A 21,393-nucleotide genomic window follows, 5' to 3' on the forward strand; every position below is an offset into this window, starting at 1 on the left:
TCCCCACATGATAACATTGAAGATACAAGTCTGGCCCGCATGCACCCCAACTTCTAGGAAACTACTCATTTCAAAGCATTGTTGGCAACAATCCCAAATCCCTTTTACCCAGAACAGAGAGAGCACAATCAAGTCACTTTCCATCCAGAGACCAGGTCTCTGCAAAGTGAATATTCTCATGGAAGAGGTTGAGGGAAAGGGACGGGGATTGAGGATTGGGGCAAGTGTTAAAGATTTCAAATATCTTTTTCAAAAAATAGTAAATACCAAAACTCGCCATCTTCCTTATTGTCATGTAGCTGGTTTTTCCGTTGGTCTTGCGTTTCCTTCCACTCCCGAGACCTGAGCGTGGACAGACAGACCAATGGTGAGACTTCTCAGAGCATTTCATCTCGGCCACAGGCGGCCCACTGGCTCTTGGCACAGCCTAGATTAGTCCCCAGGGTGAGCGTGGACAGATCCATTAGTCTCTGTATGCTGATGGCTCCCAAATTCTATCCCCAGCCTGATTCTCTTTCCCGAGCTCTTAATGGATACTCGCTACTATCCATCCCATGTCCCCACCAGGCCCCCACAGTGGCCTTGAGATCAGCCTGTCCCCACTGTGCCATCCCCTCTCCTATCTCTGAAAGAGAACAGGAGCTGTCGCCCTTTCTCATAACCTTCCCAAATCCAAATCATCACCAAACATTTGTGATTTATCAATTCTGCCTCTCCAGCCCCTCTTAAAGTCATGCACGTACTTCCCTCCCTACTGCTGATATCACAGCTCGGGAACCCTTTGCTCCCACTGGCCTCCCTGATCTACATCCCACTACTTCCTCTCTGTTGTCCACACTGCCATCAAAATGATTTCTCTAAAATAGAAATCTGTCTCTGGCATTTTCCTGCTTAAAAACACCAGCAGGTCTCCTTCTACTCTCAGGGTGATGTCCACACTCCTGAAATAGAACCTGGGGCTCAGTCATCCTCTCTGCTTGATCTGAGCAGCTCCCCATTTTTCCTCTTCCCCCTGCCCTTGATTCCAGGTAATAAAGAATGTCTTCATGTCCTTATACACACCTGTCTCCCCCCGCCCCTTGACGCCTACCACAATGCTCCCTCTGCCTGGAATGCTCCTCCCTTCATCCTGTAGCCCAGTAACTTGTACTTAGCTTGCTCTTAAAAGTCACTTCCTCTGGGAAACCTTGCTGGCCCCCCATGGTACTCCCACTCCACCTTGGAGCCCCCATAACCCCTGCCCCTTCCTTGTCTGCACTCAGGGCCTCTGTTTCTGCCTCACTGGACTCCAAAGGCTTAGGGGGCTTCGCTGGCCATGATATCACAGGGCTTTAGTGCAATACCTGTGCACACAGGGTGCATGCAATGCACCTTCTTGGTTGCTTAGTTCATTAAGGCAGTCCCCTGCAATAGGATGATGTCATCCAGAAGCTAGTCCTGGGGTCGGTGGTGAGGCGGAGACTCTCCCAGGCAGAGGGGAACCTTCATCCTCTCAAAGTGGAAGCTCACTCATTGGCAATGAGTCCACAGCACAGAACATAATGAGATCTTTCTCCGGGAGTGACTTGCCTCCAGGCCCTGGGTCACCTCTGTCACTGAGAGCAAGGCAGGGACCACCCCTCTGGCTTCCGTCTGCAGGCTGAGCCTGTCAGATGTGTTATTGTAAAATGGCAATTTTATAATTAAGTGATAATTACATTTTCTGCAGTGTGTAAGGGAAAATAAATGTAGTGTAAATCAATATGCTATCGATTCATGCAAGTTTGCCTTTAAGTGTGTGAGACTGAAATTTCAATTATGGCAGAGATTAGACATCCAGCTCTCTCCATTCATCTCTGCTCCTTAAAAAGGAGAGGGGGATTTTATCATCTCTGTGGAGGCAGAGGTTAGGGGGGATTTTATCATCTCTGTGGAGGCAGAAGTTAGGGGGGATTTTATCATCTCTGTGGAGGCAGAGGTTAGGGGGGATTTTATCATCTCTGTGGAGGCAGAGGTTAGGGGCCCCAGCACTTCTTTTGTTTCCTGGGGGGAAATGTGACCCTCAGCTTTCAGCCCCCAGCCAGAGTACATGTTCCCACATAGTAGGGGCCGCCAGCTGCATCTCCTGTCCAGCCTGCACACATCTGTCCCTGTTCGAGGCCTTTGCAGAACCCCAGCTGGCCAGGTGTGACTCAATCTCCCAGGCTGGCACCAGCTCTCTGACCCAGCTCCCTGTGCTTCTTCCAGGTTGCTCTGCCTCAGGCTGCTTGCTGACCCTGAACCACTACACAGTTCCTGGCTCAGGCAGTGACCTACACTTCCCCGGCCTACCTATTCATTTCTTCTGGAGTGAAGAAGAAGAATAATTTTTTTTCAAGGTTGAACTCAAGTGCAACCCCATCCAGGAAGCTTTCTCTGAACATGAACAAGTTTTCTCTGAACATGGCAGGCCTCTGCTCCCGATACCTATGCCCCCTGCTACTTCCCCTGATCATCTGCTATTTAACATGGGGGGCGTAGGCACAGCATCAGCTCCCGAGTCTATGGCCTGTCCTCCCAGCCAAAGCACATGTGTCATCGGCTTTGACCTTTCTTCCACCACTGCTCCCAGGAGGCAGTCTTAAAACAGGGATTTTTTAGCTAGTTGTTTATCACCTCTCTTCCTTTCCCGTCGTTTGATTTCCAAACGTCCACTCTAACTGGATGCTCATCTCACCTTGCTGAGGTCCTCTTGGGCCAGGCACGGCTCAGTGGTGGGGGCTCACAGAGGATCAGAGGGTCCCTGCCACAGTCTGCCTGGGCCATCAGGTCAGGCTCTGGGTGGCCCAGAATCAGGGCTTCTGGCCAACCCTGCACTTGCCTTCCAGAACTCGCTTTTCACTGCATTGGCATTCACACTTCCTGGGGCCTGCTTCCTGTTTGTCTCACTGCTTTGCATCTCCTTTCGGGCCATGTTCTTTTGGCCCCGCCTCCACGGTGCAGCTGTGGCCAGGCCTGGTCTCTCAACACTTTCCATGTGTCCATACAGGTACGCAGAGACAGGTGAAGGGATTGGCTGCTGAGCAGCGAGTCACCTATCACTGTTCTCTGTCCTTCTCAGGACTGCATCCCAGTCTCAGTCAGCAAGGAGCAGAGAACCAGGGATCAGTCTGGCAGCTGGGAAATGCCAACCCAGTTCCCTGGGAACCACTAGCTACACTTCTGGGGCCAGCTGTTCAGGGGACCGACAGGAACATCTAAGACCTACTCTGAGGAGGAGCCAGCCCAGGTACTGGTGACACCGGGAGTCCACCTCCGTGGACAGGACGGATGACCCTGGGGGGTGTTCTCCCAACACCCCCCAAAATAACGCCATGGATCAGAAAGTTTCTCAGGATCAGAAAGTTCCCATAGATTCCCTTTATGGGATGAGGTTCCTTCTCCCCATCTCTCTCTGCTAAGTAGAACTTGGCTCCTGTACTGCCTGTTATTATTATCATTATTATTTTGCTAATTCTGCATATGTGGGCTCACAGGTCTGGACTATAACCTTCCGGAGGACAGGCACTGGGCCTTGCCATCTGCTTGTATCTCACAGCACCCACCTAACACCATGCACTTAGTACAAAGAGTACACAGCAGGTGTCTAATGGATGCTGCTGGACAGCATCATAGAAATGGGAGATGAACCAACAGCCACACATAGGTGTGAACTGGACAGACTTGCAATGAAACCCACAACAGGGGAGACAGAGGTCACCCCCTGGGGCAGGGAGCACTCTGCACATGGGGTCTTTGTGGAGGACAGAGAGAAGTTTCAGAAGCCATACCCATCTCTCCAGGAGCCTTTCCACTCAGTTTTGCCCCAGGGGTTCCACAGGCGGATCAGATCTTCCCAGCCCCTCCTGTACTGAATCTGTAAAGAAGAGAAAAGGGACCTGTCAGAGCTCTCCAGCAAGTCAGCAGAGAGAGGGGATATGAATGCAGCTGCCTCTTACCTCCAAGGACTAATTTAACTTCTGACCTCATTTGGCTGCAGCCAGAAAAAAACATTGAAAGAAAAAAAAAAAATCAATGTCGCTGCCGCCTGCATGGAAATGGAATGAAGGAGAGGAGAAAATGGCCCCCTTTCTGCTCAGCGCCTCGCAGGGCAGGTGTGACTTCATCATTCCGTACCACTGCCTCCGAGAACTGGATGAGCGGAGATTTAATAGCAGATAAATGGTGTGGGATGTTGCTGCGGCTAGCAGAGGGGAGCTCTTGATGGGTCCCCGGCCTCCTTGGGGCCCAGCATAGCTGGCACCTCCATTCCAGGGACATAGCTGCTTTCCTGCCCGGGGCTGTGGGGCTGTGCCATGGGCTCCACGGCATTTTTCTGAGCCAGGTGACAAGAGCCCAGGACGGCCTGGCGGTGGTGATGTCAGAGACTGCCCTCCTCCTCCTGCAAGCCAGGCTATACGTGGCGCCTGTGGCCCTGCCTTTCTTGCAAGCCCGATGCCGGGATGGCCAGAACTTTCCTCCTTTATTGGGGAGCTCATCATCTCTTACTCCCAGATACAGAGGTTGCCACATTTGTTCCTCTGGCCACTGATGCCAGAGAGCAGGCCTGCTGTAAAGTTATAACAAAAGAAACATAACCCTTTGAACTTAAACTCCTAAGCCCCGAAGTCCCAAGTCTGGTGAGAGGAATTACAGCATGATTGAGCTGTAGCTGTGATATTGATCTGTGCTAATGCTGTCTGAGGAGAGAGAGGCCGGGAGGGGTGAGGGAAGGGGTGAACTTTTCAATGATTCTAGGTCAGAGGAGGCCACGAAAGTCTGGAGTGGAACAGCACCATGTGGAAAAGAACTTGTGTGTGGAGAGAAGGCTAAGAGCAGGCACCAGCTGGGTGCCCAACATACCTAACATCCTAGGTACAGGCTCATGTAACCGCTGTAATGATGCAGAGGAAGAAACTGAGCATCAGAGAGGTTAAGGAACTTTTTCAAGGTCACAGAGCAAGTGGCAATGACAGCATTCTGACCCCAGACACAACCAGTCTCCAAAATCCAAGCTCTCCATTTTGGGATTGGGAGTGGATCAAAGATACAGCTGCTCCAGGGCCCAGTCCTTTCTCAGATAGAGATATGACCCTGACCTTGAATTCAACTGCCGGCCCCGTTGGCCAAGGTCCATTCATCAACAATAGGACCTGGTCATAAAGAAGCCATGCAATCTGACAGGGTCAAAGAGCTTGGTGAGGATAAAGTTCTTTCAGTGGCTTTGCCCTGCCTGCTTCAGTGCAAGGTGATCTGGCTTGTAGTGCCACAGGGGGTCAGGGGCTCCAGGCACAAACACAGTTTCCCTGCCCTCTGTGTCCTGTGTCCAGATGCTCCAGACCTTGTGCACAATGCATTATTAACCATCAGTACCTGACAGAGCCCCCAAGCAGGTGGGGGGCTTGAGAAATGGTTGCCTAGTGGCCCAAAGAGCTTAATGAGCCACTCTCAGAGCCTAAGGGAGAATCAGGGGCTCAGCTGGTCACAGGGAGAGGAGAGTGGTCAGGGACTGGAAGGAGCTGAAAGCAGAGCTAAATGAGGCATGCAGATAAACACTCACCCCCTGCCCAGGGGAGTCACCGGCCAAGCTAGGTGCATAATAAAAAATGCCAATTTCATTTATCTTCCTGTCTGTGTCCCGCCTGCAGGGAGGATGAGCAGATTAAAAAGCACACTACATTTACGGGCTGGTTTAATCTTCGCATGTGTCGCCAGAGTTATAGCCTTCTCTCTCTGGAGGAGGAATCTTTAACTAAGTCAGGTTCTTGGACCCTTATCTGACTATGTCACTCCTTTATGACTGTGTCCTATTGGTGATCACATGGACCTCAGTCAAGCGGCTCAGGGGTCACATTTCCAGGCTAAGAGCCCACCTACATCTGGGAAAGGCCACATCTGGCTCAGTTGCTTCACCATCCTGCTTACTGACTGTACCACTGGCTCCAGTCAGCTCTCTGAAAGGCTATCACCAGGCAGAGGTGATTCAGGTTCTCTATCCTCAGATAGCATTTCCTCAAAGATGTTTTACAAATGCTAATATCATAGTTAGTCCTAGAAAAAAATGGTTTCATGGCTAAAGGTAGGTTAAAACCGTGCTGTACATGTATGGTTCATCAAGCCTCTTCCAGAGCCTTTAAAATGTTAATGTCCAATGGAAATCTACAGCAGGGAATAAGGTGAGCAGCAGTTTCTGAAGGTATTTGGAGGCCCTCTTGGGCTGGTACTCCTTGGAGCACATGCAGGCAAGTGTTAGCCACAGCCAAATGGCAGGAACGGGAGGACAGACCAGACGTATGCAGTCTGGATCGCCTCCCGCAAGAGGCTTAGCATGTGCTGTGGGGGCACAAATACTCGGGCTAAGAGCAGGATGACCAGGGGCCTGAGTCCACTATGCCCCCGCTTGGAGTCCTGAATTCCCCTCCATCACCTTGATGCCGGGTGTTTACATGGCCACTCGATGCCTAGCAGTCACTGCCATCCCAACATCCAGCCTCCATGGGGACTCACATTCATGGCCATTGGGACCTCTGGAGACACAAGTTCCTTCTCCCCCGTGTTCAGAGGAAAAACAAAGACTGTCTCAATGCATATATGTAACATGAAGCTGCCCAGTGTGTAAGTGGAGGATCACAATGGACATTAGCACAATAACAAGGCCTGTGTGGACAGCAGACACGATGCAGCACCGCTCTGCATCCCATTCCCTGCACAGATGCCATTCATCGTCCCAGTGCTCCTTCCCCAATCCTGGAGGCAGGGCCAGCACAGTCTCTCAGGCAGCATTGCCAATCGATTCACTGGCACGTGAGATAAATGACTTGCTGCCCCTAGCTTGGATTTGTCCACATCTGGGACAGGGTGGCTGTGGGGAGCATAGCAGTCACAGGTGGCCAGGGGTGATGACCGTCTTGGCTGTTCCCACTGGGAATTCCGAGGAAGGGCTTATATCTAGGGCTGCTTCTGACCTGGACTTCTTAGGGCAGCCTCTTTCTTGCCTGGGGGAAAGCTCTGCAGCTCCTCACACATGTCCTATGACAGTGGAGCACTGTGACATCATCGCAGGCCAAGGACACACGTTCATCCACTGGTGCCAGTGCGCTCACCCATGACTCTACACGTGGGCATTGGGCACTTACTCCCTCCCAGGTGGTGGGCAGGGAAGGCATTTTGTTACTGATTTCCTTAGGGAGACAGGCGGGAGACAGCAGATACTGTGTCTGCTCTGCGATTAGAACACGCACCAGAACACAAGACAATGGAGCAACTGGCTTAAGGGGAGTGGACAAGAGAGACAGATGGCTCCAGCGACAGGGGAGGCAGATATGAGAAAGCATACCAGAGACAGAACCTGACACCTCGTTCCCGGGCCCATAAATATCTGTGAAAAACACCTAGGTGTTTGGATCACTGTCTCTGAGGCTCCATTACTAGACCTCAAGAGTGCTGGGAAAGGTGGAGTTGGGAGAAGCTGGAGCGAGATCATCCCCAGACCAGGAAGCGCTGTCTCCACACACCGACATGGTCATTACAGACGGGGACAGAGGAGTCATGGGGTCTAAGCCCAGCCCCTTCAGTAGCTGTGTGACCTTGGACGACTCTCCTCCCAGGCCTCAGCTGCTCATTTATAACTCCAGGAGGCTGGCTTCTGGTGGTGTTCTCTTGACCAGATATACCACACACAGTAATTACGGACATTTTTGCCCACCCAGAATCAATTCTTGCCTCAGGGGGAAGGCTGTCCCCTAAAACCCAACCTCCCTTTTTCCACAAGAATCAAGTTTCACTGGGCATATGGCGGCCCAGCTAAACAGCATGTTTCTCAGACTCCCTTGGGTCTTGGTGTAGCCACGTGATTTATTTCAGACTAATGGGATGTGAGAGGAAACAGTGACTGCCTTTCCAATTCATGCCTTCTATCTGGTGTATGAGTGTCCACTGGCCTCTTCCTCATCCCCTAAGTGGGAATGAGGTCTCACAGGCACATGTTGTAGATGGAGTGACACCTACCATCTCTAGAATCACCTGCTTACTTGAGAGAGAGAGAGAGAGAGAGAGAGAGAGAGAGAGAGAGTGCGAGAGAGAGAGAGAGAGAGAGAGAGACAGAGAGAGAGACAGAGAGAGAGTTGCATGGAACAAATAAAACCCTTTTAGGGTAAAACTTCAACCTGAGACAGTCAGGTCGTCTATTTCTTTTTGGGAGGGGCCATTGCTTATCCTCTAGCTTAGTTAGATACTCCGCCTGTTTGAGATCAGTTTGAGGATAGCAAGATCTTGGGGTCAGGTCGGGGGTGGGGGGGTGGCCTGAGGGATGAGGATATCGGGTACCAGAACTTCTAGATGAAAAGAAGAATGAGGATGTCCATGACGGACTTGACCATGGGGGCAGGAGTGAATGGATATTTGTTTCACGATGTGGGGTTTGCTGAAAGCATGTGCTTATGATTCCTGCTTAAAGGAGCAAGCTGAGGGGTGGGGGGGGGGCACAATCCAGGGGAGATTACCTGCTCAGCTCCAGTCACCGTGTAGGCATGCTGACTGACCAGGCCGTTCTCCAGTTCCGTGGCCTTACCCGTAGGCTACAAAGTTGAAAAGTAGACCAAATATTAAACCTGCAGGATTCCACAATTGAATGAGCAGCTGAGCTTCGGCTGGATCAAAACTGTCCTGCTGACTCGTAGAGTGGAATGACATATGCTCCTGGCATCTTTTCTAGAGAGGTAGAGTTTGAGGGTTGCTGGGTAGCTGAGGCCCCAAGTACTTCATACCTCAGGAGATTACCCCATTACTGATAGAACCACACTGAGTCCAGGGGCCCAGGATTTTTGCTCCTCCAATTAGTCATCATTAATGAGATACCACAAGAAATATGTCTACTGGGCTTTTTGTAGGAGTCAAGGATACCTGCCCCCCATGCTCTGAGTAATTGAAGTTTAAATACATCTTGGTTTGGGGCTTGTGACTCACAGCCCACGTGTTTAAAAAGCAGAGGAAACATGCCCAGGGGTGGGGGCCTAGCTGTCTCAGGAGAGACACATAACTTGGAGGGTGGCCCAGCCTTTCCCAAATGCGACCCTATGCTCTCAGGGCTGCCCTTTCACTCAGTGGGCTCACCGCTCTGGCTCATGGGGAAGTGCCAGGCAAAGGCTTTGGCATGAGGCAGCAGCATGTGACTCCCTGACTGCGTGATGCTGAGCATTTTATGTAGCTTCTCTGAGTCCATTTCCTCTTCTATAAGTGGGTTCTGCAGACTTCTGCAAAAGGAGGGCTGTTGCAGGCATTAAAGGAGGCTAGCTGGGTGAGGCTAGCTGGGTGAGCACAGCACCGGTGTGCTCAGTTCCGCACTGGCTGCCAGATGGGTGGCTGGCTGAGCATTCCTGGGTGAAAGGTGAGAGCACAAAGAAAGTCCCAGACTACTCACCCCTGCGGGGGTGGCGCAGGTGATCAGGGAGCCTGCCTTGGCCGCGATCTTCACCATCATCACCAGGTCAGCAGGGGAGGAGTGCAGGTCGAAGCTGGTGACCACGCCTCCCGTGAGGTCCACCAGGGCATCGGCAAGGTAGCCGTAGTTCAGGTTGACATAGGATCCACGGAACCTGGAGGGGGACGTCAGATCAACCCTCATGGAGCCTTCAGTGGGATACTCTCGGGAGGGAGGTGAGGTGGCTCACTTGACCTCTGCATGTTCCCGGGTGAAGGACTGCCTGATCACCCTGGATCTTGCCCACCCACCTTCCTTTCTCCTAGATGAAGAGTCCAGCAATGTACTGATGTGCCACCATTACTGCCTTCCACCCCGGGGGCAGCCCCTCAAGTGGCAGCATTGCGTTGAGGTCAGGCATGCAGGTGTTGGAGGTACAGACCAGGGGGCAAATCCCAGCCTTGCCACACACTTAGCTGCATGACCTTGGACACATTACCTGGGCATAACATTGTGGTTGCACATGGCAAGGCCTTAATAAATGTTAGGTATTCTGCACCCCTATGCTGATTGCAGCACTATTTATAATAGGTAAGATTTGGAAACAACCCAAATACCCAAAAATAGATGACTGGACCAAGAAGATGTGGTACTTATACACCATGGAATATTACTCGGCAATCAAAAAGATAAACTATTGCCATTCATAGCAATATGGATGGAGCTCAGTGAAATAATTCAAAAAGAAAAAGAAAAATATCAGATGGTTTCACTTATAGGAGGAATAGAGGGGAACCAAATAAGGGACCAGGGAAAAATAATAATAAAACCACAAAAAAAAAAACCAGACAATTATAAATCAGAGATATTCTGCGGGAAAGGGGGGGAGAGGGATCAAAATGAGGGTGGGAAGAGCACAAGGGACTATGGTGACGGTGCACGGGTGAATGGGTGGTGGGAATTCTATGGGGACTACACCTGAGAAAAGAAAGCCAAAATTGTAAAAAAAAAAAAAAAATGAACCATAGGGCCTCCCTAGTGGCGCAGCGGTTGGGTGCTAGGCTGCAAAGCTGCCTGCAGCCTCTGCAGCACTGGTTCGATCCCCAGCTGCCCAGCGAGGGTCCCACATGGCACACAGACCTCTCCTGCCGCCCGCTGCTCCCCTCAGCAGTGTACTTCGGTCCTTCTGCCTGCTCTGCTCCCCGCTCTGGCTCTGGTGAATTCTCTCGCCCTCCCGCGCTTCTGACTGTACCCAGTGCTTGTGTAAATAAATAAATAAATCTTTTTTTTAAAAAAAGAATAATGTAAACTGTGTATAACTAAATTTAAAAAATAAAGATTAGGTTTTATAATGAGTCCCCACTGTTTCTTGTTCAGTTTAGCAATAGTGGTAACTACATCCAGCATGCAGGGCACCGTGCTAAGTAGCGAGCGTTTAAAGATGAGGGAGACCCATTGCTCTCTGCAAGGAAGTCATTATGGACAGGACTGCTGCGGCCACCAGCAAACCCTAATCCAGGATTCTCATTCCCCTTCTCACCTCTCACCCCAGAGTGATCAGCAAGGTAAAGCAGCCTTACTGGGGGTAACATAGGTGAGGATAAATCTTACATGGCACCTCCCAAAAACAAAGTACTTAAATTGCCACTTCACACCCTGCCATCAAGGCTTTTGCATCTGGACAGCTGACCCCAAAGAAAGTCTGTCCTTACTGCCCCTCCCAACTCTCCCCACGCCTAAGTATCCCCAGTCACTTACTAAGGAGGCAGACAGGCTCCAGCCAGAGCCAAAGTGCTTGGGTCCAACTCCTGGCTTTTCTTTCATGACCTCTCAATCCTTGAGTAAGGTACTGGGCTTTTCCAAGTTTCCCCTCGCCCCTCTGGGGAATGGGCATGTTACAGCACCTGCCTGGTGACATTTTCCACTTCCCACCACACAGCACATAGATAAGTGCCTTAGAGGTTGTGCTTGCTGCTCCCAGAGTTCCCCCAAGTATTCTGCCCCTTGGTGACAGCACTCAGCCCCTGGGACACTGTCTTCTTCGAAGGAGGTTATAAATCATGACATACTGGTTTTCTTTGCCTTCCCCCGGTGTCTATTTGTGATTGTAACAGGGTGGTCCCCAGGAAAGGGGGAGGTTCCCTGCCCCACCCAAGGGAGGGTGGAGCTGAGCAGGGAAAGAAGAAGCTGCAGAGGAGACTGAGGAAGGAAGGAAGCAGGATGGAGCCAGAAGGACACCTGGAGGAGGCGCATGGAGCCTAGAAACAAGTGAAGAAACTGCGCTTGTCTTTTGGTCATGGACTGGGTGACACAGATGTGGGTGAGACCCGTGGGGAGGTGACAATGGCAGCTTTTATCTTGATGTTGATTTTGCTCTTTTCCTTCCGGGCTTGTCTGGTTGTTTCTGACCCTTTTCTGTGGGTCCCCACTGGAAGATGCTTTAGACTTGTGACAGGCTTTGGGGCCTTGCTCTGGGCCGATCCCATATGGATGGACTTTTACCCACGAGGGGATGAGTAACTTTGGGTGCTTCATTTAGAAACTAGACTCTTTGCCTTTCCTGTATTGTTTCCTAATTGTATTAAAGTTCCTTCCCATTAAAGTCTCATGTTTTATGTTGATGCGGTGGATGGCAGAACCCTATATAGAATAGGCAAGTTTGCGGGGTTTGGGCTGCCCCTCTCCCTGCCCTGTAACACTATGAGAGCACATGGATCATCTTGGAACAGAGAAAACCTCTGAACCCAGCCTAGTTCTGAGTCTAGAAACCTAGGGGAGGCTTCTAAGAGGGGTACAGCTGTGGTTGAGTGTTATACGGGTAAGGAGAGTGGGCTGGCATTCCAGGCACAAGGAATCAAATTGGGGAAGCTCCCCAGAGCTGGAAGAGCACAGTGGAGCAGGAACTGTATTGGGCTCAGTGCCGTCCTCAGGTAAGAGGGTGGATGGATCAGTCATAGAGAGAACCACTGAGGCAGGAGCCAGACAAATCCTTTGTTCTGAGAACTCAAGTTCCTATCAGTGGGGTGAACTGGGAAGTAAACAGGGGGCTGAGGCCAGGCTGACAGGAGATCCTGTGCTGCTTGCTGTTGTCAGAGCCACGCAGTAGGAGCTACCCTTATCCTGCCCTCTCACTGGGGCTCCTCACTAGGGGCCTGAGCTCCTGCATCCCTGGTGGGCAAGTGGAGGCCAGTCCCTTCACAGCTAGGGGGCGTGCAGTGGGGATCCCCTCTCGTGGCTTTCTCTCGTAATGCAAAACCACATGGGGGCCTGGAGCCTGGTCCATCTCTGGGGCTACTGCTAATGGGGTGTGCATCATTGAACAAGTTCTTGTGGGGTCCTTGGTCCTGGAAACAGTGAGACTGATTGAGTCGGCTCAGGGGGGAGGGGAGCGTTCTCCTCAGATGCTCCTCTCTCACTGTATCTCCACCTCTGTCATTATCGCCTCTGGGGCTCACCCAGAATTCATATAAATTCCCTTCAACAAATATGTTTCAAGCAGACACTGTAGCAGGACACCCCCAGGAGCATACCCCATGAGTGGCTCTGGAGACTTTTAGTAATGAAAGCTAAGGGTTTACAGAACAAAGAGCCATTTCACAGAACCAGCAGAGACTGAGCTCTACTGGTTATAGAACTGGTATTGAGTCTTATCTTCCTATCTCCCCTCTATGGCCCAGGAATGCTGCCAGTTCTATACGCTTATCTCTAGATAAGAGAGTTTGCTCAGTCAAACACAGAACCTTCCTTTGATCATGATCATGCCCAGTTCAGACTGAATGCCTGACTTGTTTGATTTCCCACATGCCATCTGGCACCTAGTCCCAAATTAATAGCTTTGTTGAAGGTACTAGAGAGCCACAAAGACTGGGGTTCTGGAACCTTCAGCATGACCTTCCCTGGACAGCCTGTGGGTCTGCTACTCCTAGGCAGACTATTTGGCCGCCATTTTGTCACCTAAACAAGGTCAAAGTGGCCCAGCCAGTTAGGAACAGGAGCCCAAACCCTTAAGCCCTTCAGATCAAACAAGAGCACAAAGCTGGATCACACTGGTAAGGTTATGCATCACAAGGTATGTCCAGAACGCCCGGGGGGCTGAGGACCGATGCATAACATATACCCCCGACTTATACATCATAACATTCCCGGGAATGCCAGGGGGCCGAGGACCCATGTATGACAAGGGATCCCAGAAGCTGATCAGTGGAGCGCCTTGTTGATAAGATTCGAACCATAGCTGGGGGATTAGGGTGTATCATCAAGTAGATAAGAAGTGCCTGGAGGGCAGATTCACAATCCCTAATCTTCTACACCCTTCCCCTTTCTTTAATCTCATTAATCTCCTTACAATCAATTACATGTGTCAATAAAAGGGCCAAGATCTTGCTCTTCAGCAGCATCCTGCATTGTGTAGCCTGCTTCACGACTCCCATTTGTCAGTGTGGTGTTGTCCCACGCAACAACAGCCCTTCCTGGAGATGGACTCAGGGTTGGCCTGACTTCAGAGAGAGCTGCACCCGAACCACTCCAGTGAAGCAGCTGTTGGTTCCTGCGCCATCTTGTCAGGCCCAACCCCTCTGTGTCTATAGGGTTCATCTGACATTGTGTGTTCACACCATTCTGTGGTCACCCCAGAGACACCTGTGCAGTGAGGAAGGACCATGGCCAGCAGAAGCCCCTCTAGGGTCTCCTGCAGCCTCCCCTCACTGCCTCTGCAGCACCCACGAAGCCCATCACAGTAGCAGCTGGGTGTTTTGACAAGGAGCTATCTCTCTGCTTTACAAACAGAAGCTCACGAATCCTGCTGATGCTTCGGGAACATGGCAACTATTCTTAGCCTCCTTTGCTGACAGGGAATAGAAAGGGAAGGAAAGATAGAACTGTGTTCGCCACACCTGTCACTACGCCTTGTCACCTGAACCCAGAAATTCTGAGAGAGCCTCATTCTCATCCCTCTGCTTCAATCTCATTTGGGGGAAACATCTATCTGTCCAACAGTGATATGAAAGAGGGAAGAATTAGGATGTCTAAATCAGAGCCAGAAAGACTGCTGAAATGCTGCAGTTGCTAACTGCAGCAATTCATGAGGGACAACATGGGGCTACCAGATCTGGTCCCCAGCCTCCTCTCTATACTGTCACCTCTGGGGGCAGGAAGGAACCACAAACACAGATTTTCCCCAACTCCCAACACCTGACTGACTTGATCAATTCATTTTCAGACTCCCCAGTTACAGGATACTTGAAAATTTGGAGTCCATGTGCTCCCTGGGCATACCCTTGGAGGGAAGAGGGTGTCCCCACCTGGATGGAGGGGGGGTTCCATCTTCATGCTGTGGGGCCCATGGGCCACAACTGAGTCCTAAAGAAGCACAAAGACAAGTCCTTTCTTTTTCAATGGGACTGAGAGTATCAAGGGTTGATGGGAAAGAACACGACCAGGGAGAATAATTCTCCTGCCAAATTGTTGTCTGTGCCCATGTGATCTTGGGCAAGTCATGTCACCCCTCAGGGCTTCAGTTTCCTTATCTTTCAAAGATAGGAGGGAGGCTCAAAGCTGACTGAAGCCTCTCCAGCTCTGGGAGGCTACACTTCTATTCAGTTCGCTTCTATATCCTATGACTTCCTTCTTTGATGGAGGGAAAAGCTTTTAAATAGCTTAGTAATTTGAAACATTACTAAACTCGATTTCTTTAGGCGATTGAGTGTGAATTCTCGGTCCAGTTTCCCATTTCTTTTCAAGCTGAGTGATTGCTTTAGGTCAGCTGTTAACAAAACGGGGTCAAAGTCATCATTTCATTCCGCAAGCTTTCTAATTCTCCAAGTGAGTTACCAAGCTACCCTCTTTTACATAAGGGGAAGAAAATACAAGACCCTGAGGTCATAAGGGCTGAATCCATACTGGAAAGATAATGGTAATATCTGTATAAGTAGCTTAGAAGTGAATTAACCTCCCCAAATATATGGATTGACTCAACAACCTTGACTGTTATCTGTGCTTCATTCTCAAATGCAAATCAACAGCTCTTCCTGACATTGGAAATAAGCAACAACTTTAATTTTTTAAAGTCAGCTCAAAACAAAGAATATAAATGGAGGTCTTGAGATGCCTCGCTGTTCAGGGTGTGACCCCTAGAAAGGAGGACACTGGCAGTCTGAGGGTTAGCGCCACTGCTCATGGCCCAGGGGTGGCTGCATCAGAGTTCTGGTCAAGTGACTGATGACTTAGCAGCTTGGTGAGCTACTCACACCTCCATCTCTTTGTAATTGGGAACCCCGGCTTTCCCATTTGTAAAATGTGGGGTTCATTAGGAACAATGTCTAGGAAACCTGATTCTGGAACACTCTCTCTTGTTCATTTCCTCCTTAAAGGTATGGTCTTCTGTCCTGTCTTGCTAGAATTGCTTTCTAGCTCTCACATAGATGCTTGTTCCAGTCTCTCTAGAACAGTGCCAAGCACAGTGCCTGGCCTGTGCTTGAATGTTTGATAAACACCTGTTGTATAAAACCAACCTAAAGAGTCTAAGTGAAACCTGTGAATTGGGGTGTTCATAAATTCTTCAGTTTGTCAATACCAAAAGGCAGTTTCTGAATCACGGTGTTTGAGTCACATCATGATGAGCAACTCCTGTCCCTGTTTGCACATGGAGCTGTAATCTCTCAGCAGCTGTGTCAGGCCCCAGACTGACATCGCTTTGACCGAGCTTGCCTGCAGCTCTTTGCTTGGATCACTCACATTGTTGGGGATGACTTCTCCATCAATCTCCTCTCTTCCCCCAGACATTCTACCCATCCTTCAAGATTTCTCTCAGCATCACCTCTTTCTTACAGCCTGTGAATCAGAGAGTCAGGAGAGTTTCCTCCCTTCTCTGCCCTTTCATCAGACATTGACCATGAGATTATACTTCAGTTGGACCCTTAGATCAGCCTTGAATTAATAACATTGTCAGCATGCAGCTCTGTCAAGCCCTGCCCTTCCCACCCCTATGAGTCTCTGGGTCCTGCCTGATGACCCCAGCATAGTCTTGCACACAATGATTGTTTATGGAACATGTTTGGCTAGGTAGTGAAAATTCTGATGCTCCTGGGGTCATCATTTACATTCAGCAGAGCTGCTGAGAGTCCCAGGACTGGCCAGTAGGGGGCATTTGTCAGGGCAAGTGGCTGGGAAGGCAGAGTGGGCACAGAGGCGAGGCCCTGGGTTGAGGGATGGGCCCATTCTTACTTGGCATAGGCTTTCTCCAGAAGGCAGGGCCAAAACTCTTGGTTGTCACTGCGTGGATGCACAAAGAGGTACTTCCTGTCCACGATGGGCAGGCGGTCATCAACCACCACTTCCACCCACTTGCCACACTGCCAGAACTGGAAGAGAGATGAGTGTCTTAGTAGAATTGGAATAGGTGGAAGCTCCTGACCCCTGCCCATGCCAAACTATCACCACAGTCACACCATGGCCTGCCAACCAGCAATGAATTCTATCCAGAACAAAATCCTAGCCCTGTAGATGGGCAGGGGACAGGTGTGTCCTTTCCACTGGCAGATAGAGAAAATGCATCACAGGCAAAGTTAATTGAGAAAAATACAGTCAGGGAGAAAAGAGACTTGGGCTCTGGTTCAACTTTGCACTAATATTGGCTTTGCTTTGGCAAGTTCTTTGTGAGTTTCAGACAAATATGAGGTGTATCCTGCTCACAAAATGGCAGGAGGGGAACAGATGCTGAATGATACAGGAGAATGGTAGTGGGGCAAGGAGAGCCTCCTGAGAGCTGCAGGCCTGAGGGAACAGGCAGGAGGTAAACAGGTGGAAAGGAGTTAGGGAAGACATCCAGATGGCAGGGGCAGGATGGGCAAAGGCTGGAGGCTGGAAAGTGAGTCCTCCTCTGGAGGACTGACAGCTACAACCTCGCTCTGGCCTCATGTCAAGCTGGCCTTGCTTTCAGAGCAGCAGAAATGAAGCTGGCTAGAGCTGCGACTGCTAAGAGCGTAAATGAACCAGATGTTCCTCTCCAAAACAGACTGTTTTAATCTTTAGCATTCAACTCTTAATGGTTCACCCAGGGACATCACCAAATGAGGAAAATTCCTAACACAGCCAGGCTTTAGAGTTTCTTCACTGGTATCCCCTGTGCAGGGTGAGCAGTGGGACTTGCGCTTCGGCCTGAGCCTGGGCAAAGATGAGTCTCTGACAGCTGGGCTCAGAGGACAGCTGGGTGGATGCCATCGATCATCTGCTCAGCAGTGACAGAAAGCCGTCCACATGGCCTTTTTCACAGCTGGGTGTCCCAGATGTTGGGCTGTTGCATCCAGCTGAGGACACGCTTTCAAAGCAGAGATGAGACTGATGCAGAGATGTCAGCGGAGACAAAGCAAAGAAGATGTTTTTGTGGTCATTAGCAAGCCTTGTGCTGCAGCTGGTCAGGCACAGCTGTGGATGTGTGTCCCTGTTGCAGTAAGATGCACAGGCAAGTGAGGCTGCCATTAGGAGGGAGTGCATGAAACACATCTGAAGCATCAAGGAAAGCTAATCCCAGCCCCTAGAAGGGAATACTGGAAGGAAAGCCCACCTGGATTTTGGTTTAATTGGATAGCAAAGTGCAGTAGACTGTCCCATCAGTGGAAATGGGCTTGGGTTCTGGTTTTGCCTTTAGTTTGCTGAGCAACAAGCATTGGGTAAGATACTTAATTTTTGACCTCAGTTTCCTCATCTGTCAAAGGGTGGTAAGAGTAAGAACTGTGCTGTAGGGCTTGTAATTGGGTACAGATAAGACTGTGAAAGTAAGATTACAGTTTTGAGAGTAGCATTTTTTTGTTCAGCACCTAGGACAGTGCCGGGTACCCAGCAGGCCATCAAGAAAGGCGTGAATCCTGATTTGAATGAGTGTCTGTTGAGCAGCCCCTTAGATATGAGTTCCCATCTTTCCATGCCAGTAATGCTGAGTAGACTTGCTCTTCACATACAAAGGGAACAACTGATATGATGGTAATTCCCAGACAGTATGTAAACAGCCTGCCTGATGGTCAAGAATGAAGTCTCTATTTCTTTGGGTGAAAAGGCATCTGCATCAAGTCTGTACTCGCCTCAAAACATGCTGGTGCTGTTTTGCCAATACCCAGGCTTCTGAGGAAAAGCATACAAGTTGCCTGGGTACTGGGTCCTTTCTGGCCAGCAGTGCCTGAGCTGAGAGCAGTGAGAGGAGATATGCAGAGGTCAGCTCTTTGCAGCTCTTTCTGGGGAATTGTGAGACTTTCTCTACCACCCAGAAAGGCAGAATATGTCCAGCCTGGGCTCAGGATGCCTTCACCACCTGTCAATCCATCAAAACGTGCAGCCGTGGGTAAGTCCAGACACAGCTGAGTCCTGTAACCTTTAGCTCACATCTCAGTGTGCCTTGGACCTGCAGCATCAATATCACCTGGCATTTGTTAGAAGACCCAGTTTACAAACAGTTGGATTTCAGGACAAGCGGAGGGGAGAAAAGAGAAAAGTAAGAGGGAAACTTAGCTGAGAAGAAAAAGCAGGCAGGTCTTCAGAATCAATTCCAGGCAAGAGTGATTTTTAAAAAGCATATATCTGGATTTAGTCTAGAGAAATTTCTGAACACTGAGGAAAGAGAGAGGCTTTTAGAAGCATGCAGTTTGAATGAACATGTTGCATACAAAGTCAAGAGAATAGATTAGCATTGGATGTTTTTCCCTGCAACATCAGAAGCTAGAGAAAATAGAATAACATTTACAGATACTTAGGGAAAGGGATATGGCCCAAGAATCCTAAACCCAACCAAAACATATTTTTTTAAGTAAAAGCAAATGAAGGGCCTCCCTCGTGGCGCAGAGGTTGAGTGCTGGGTTGCGAAGCTGCCTGCAGCCTCTGCGGCGCCGGTTCAATCCCCGGCTGCTCCCCGGCCACCCCGGAGGAGGGTCCCACATGGCGCGCAGATCTCTCCTGCCACCCACTGCTCCCCTCAGCAGTGTGCTTCGGTCCTTCTGCCTGCTCTGCTCCCCGCTCTGGCTCTGGTGAATTCTCTCACCCTCCCGCACTTCTGACTTTACCCAGTGCTTGTATAAATAAAATAAATAAATCTTTAAAAAAAATAAAAGCAAATGAAAAACACTCAGGTAATCTGAAGAAACTATTCAATGAAGATGAAATTAATGGGGATGAAATTAGAACAAAAATCTTGAGGAAAGCCAAAATGAAAGAAAGAAACAATGGTGAGCAATGAGCTGTAAATATGTTGGTTTTTCTTTTTAAGATTTATTTATTTATTTATACATGCACTGGGTAGTCAGAAGCGCGGGAGGGTGAGAGAATTCACCAGAGCCAGATCAGGGAGCAGAACAGGCAGACTGATGAAATACACTGCTGAGGGGAGCAGCGGGCGGCAGGAGAGGTCTGTGTGTCATATGGGACCCTCACCCGGCAGCCGGGGATCAAACTGGTGCTGCAGAGGCTGCGGGCAGCTTTGCAACCCAGCGCTCAACCGCTGCACCACCGGGGAGGCCCTGTAAATATGTTTTTTATAAGAATCATCCTTGTGAAAATGAAATTGATTACTGAAGGGACAAAGACATAACAGGGGAAGGTAAATAACAGGTAACTGGAGCACCTGTAGGAATATTAGATAAAGAAGAACTCAAGGCCAAAGCATTACATATAACAAAGAAGAGTACATGTAAACTTTGTTTTAAAACCCAGACAGAAAGAACATAAACCTCTGGGCATGAAAGGATGTAGGAGGGAAAGTGTAAAGCCAAACCACTTAAAATATAAGATGAACCCTCCAAATTATAACTTTAAGGAGGAACTTTATTTCACACTCTTTCAAAATTTGCCAAATCAACCAAAGGAGTAAGCCAAGATAAAAGATATCATGGTTGATAATACAATCTGCAAGTCAAATGTCACATATAAAGAAAACTTGCTATAAAAATATATAAATATATGTAAAGTCATATATTTATATACATAAACTCATGTTTATATTCATGTATGTAAAACTCATGACCACTGGATAATACATAGCTTCACATATGTTCATGAAGCATTTATAGAAACTGTCATGGATTTAGACATAAAAAAATTAACAATGTCCTCAGATGTGGAGATTTTATTAATTATATTCTCTTATCATAATTTAATAAACCTAAAACTCTAGAATGAAAGATCATCCCCTATTAAAATTACCCAAAACTAAAAAAACCTTATTTAAAAATTAATAAAAGTTAGACATTTTAAATCAAAATTTTATGGATACAGATAAGATCTTAAGGGAAATTTATAGCCTGGAAAGCTTCTTATCATTAAAAGAAGACTAAGAATATTAGTGTATGCACTTTCAGAAATCAAATAAAAATAATAAAAGTAACCAAGATACAGTAAATGGGAATTAATAAAAATAAATTGAAAGTAATATATAGAAAACAACACTACAAATGAAAGAGAAAGGAAAGAATAATGAAAGCCAATTGATTTCTTAAAAAAGCAATAGATTGGTTGGGTTAAGAAAACCTGGATTAAGAAAACAGGGAAGAATAAAAATATAGCACTGGGATTGATAAAGTAGACTTTACCCAAGATTAAAAGAAATTAAGTGGATTTTCAGAAAATCACATAAGAAATATTTTGGCAATAAATTTTGAACTATAGATGAAACAGTTTTTCAGGCAAAACATAAATTTCAAGAATTAACTTCAGAAGAAATGAGACCCACGCAGATCGATAGCTACTGAATACATTGGAAGATTTAAGTCACAATTAAAAAGCAAGTAATCCCATATGATTTAACTAATGTCTATTTGACTTTCAAAGAACAGATAATTAACAACCATTATTCAAATTATTTTAAATGAAAGGAGCTTAATGGGTTAAAGCTTAATGGGGTAAAGCTTAATGGGTTAATTTTTAAAAAGCTAGTACAAAACAAACATAAGAATAATATAAACAAGCAGAAACTAATTCTACATATGCTGTACATGCAAGCA

General features: G+C 48.5%; 1 protein-coding gene across 1 annotated transcript in view; it reads right to left on the reverse strand.

The window, feature by feature from the left end:
* Positions 1–21,393, reverse strand: part of CAPN13 (calpain 13) — a gene marked incomplete at both ends in the record, with an annotated part of 52,169 nt that overhangs the window by 19,018 nt on the left and 11,758 nt on the right. The window contains 5 exons of the mRNA XM_084236030.1: positions 268–342; positions 3,789–3,874; positions 8,499–8,573; positions 9,416–9,590; positions 16,637–16,773. Of these exons, the coding sequence (XP_084092156.1) occupies positions 268–342; positions 3,789–3,874; positions 8,499–8,573; positions 9,416–9,590; positions 16,637–16,773 (548 nt within the window). The remainder of the gene's footprint in view (positions 1–267; positions 343–3,788; positions 3,875–8,498; positions 8,574–9,415; positions 9,591–16,636; positions 16,774–21,393) is intronic.

Source organism: Talpa europaea, assembly GCF_964194135.1.
Source record: "Talpa europaea genome assembly, chromosome: 6".
NCBI classification, from domain to species: Eukaryota; Metazoa; Chordata; class Mammalia; order Eulipotyphla; family Talpidae; genus Talpa; species Talpa europaea.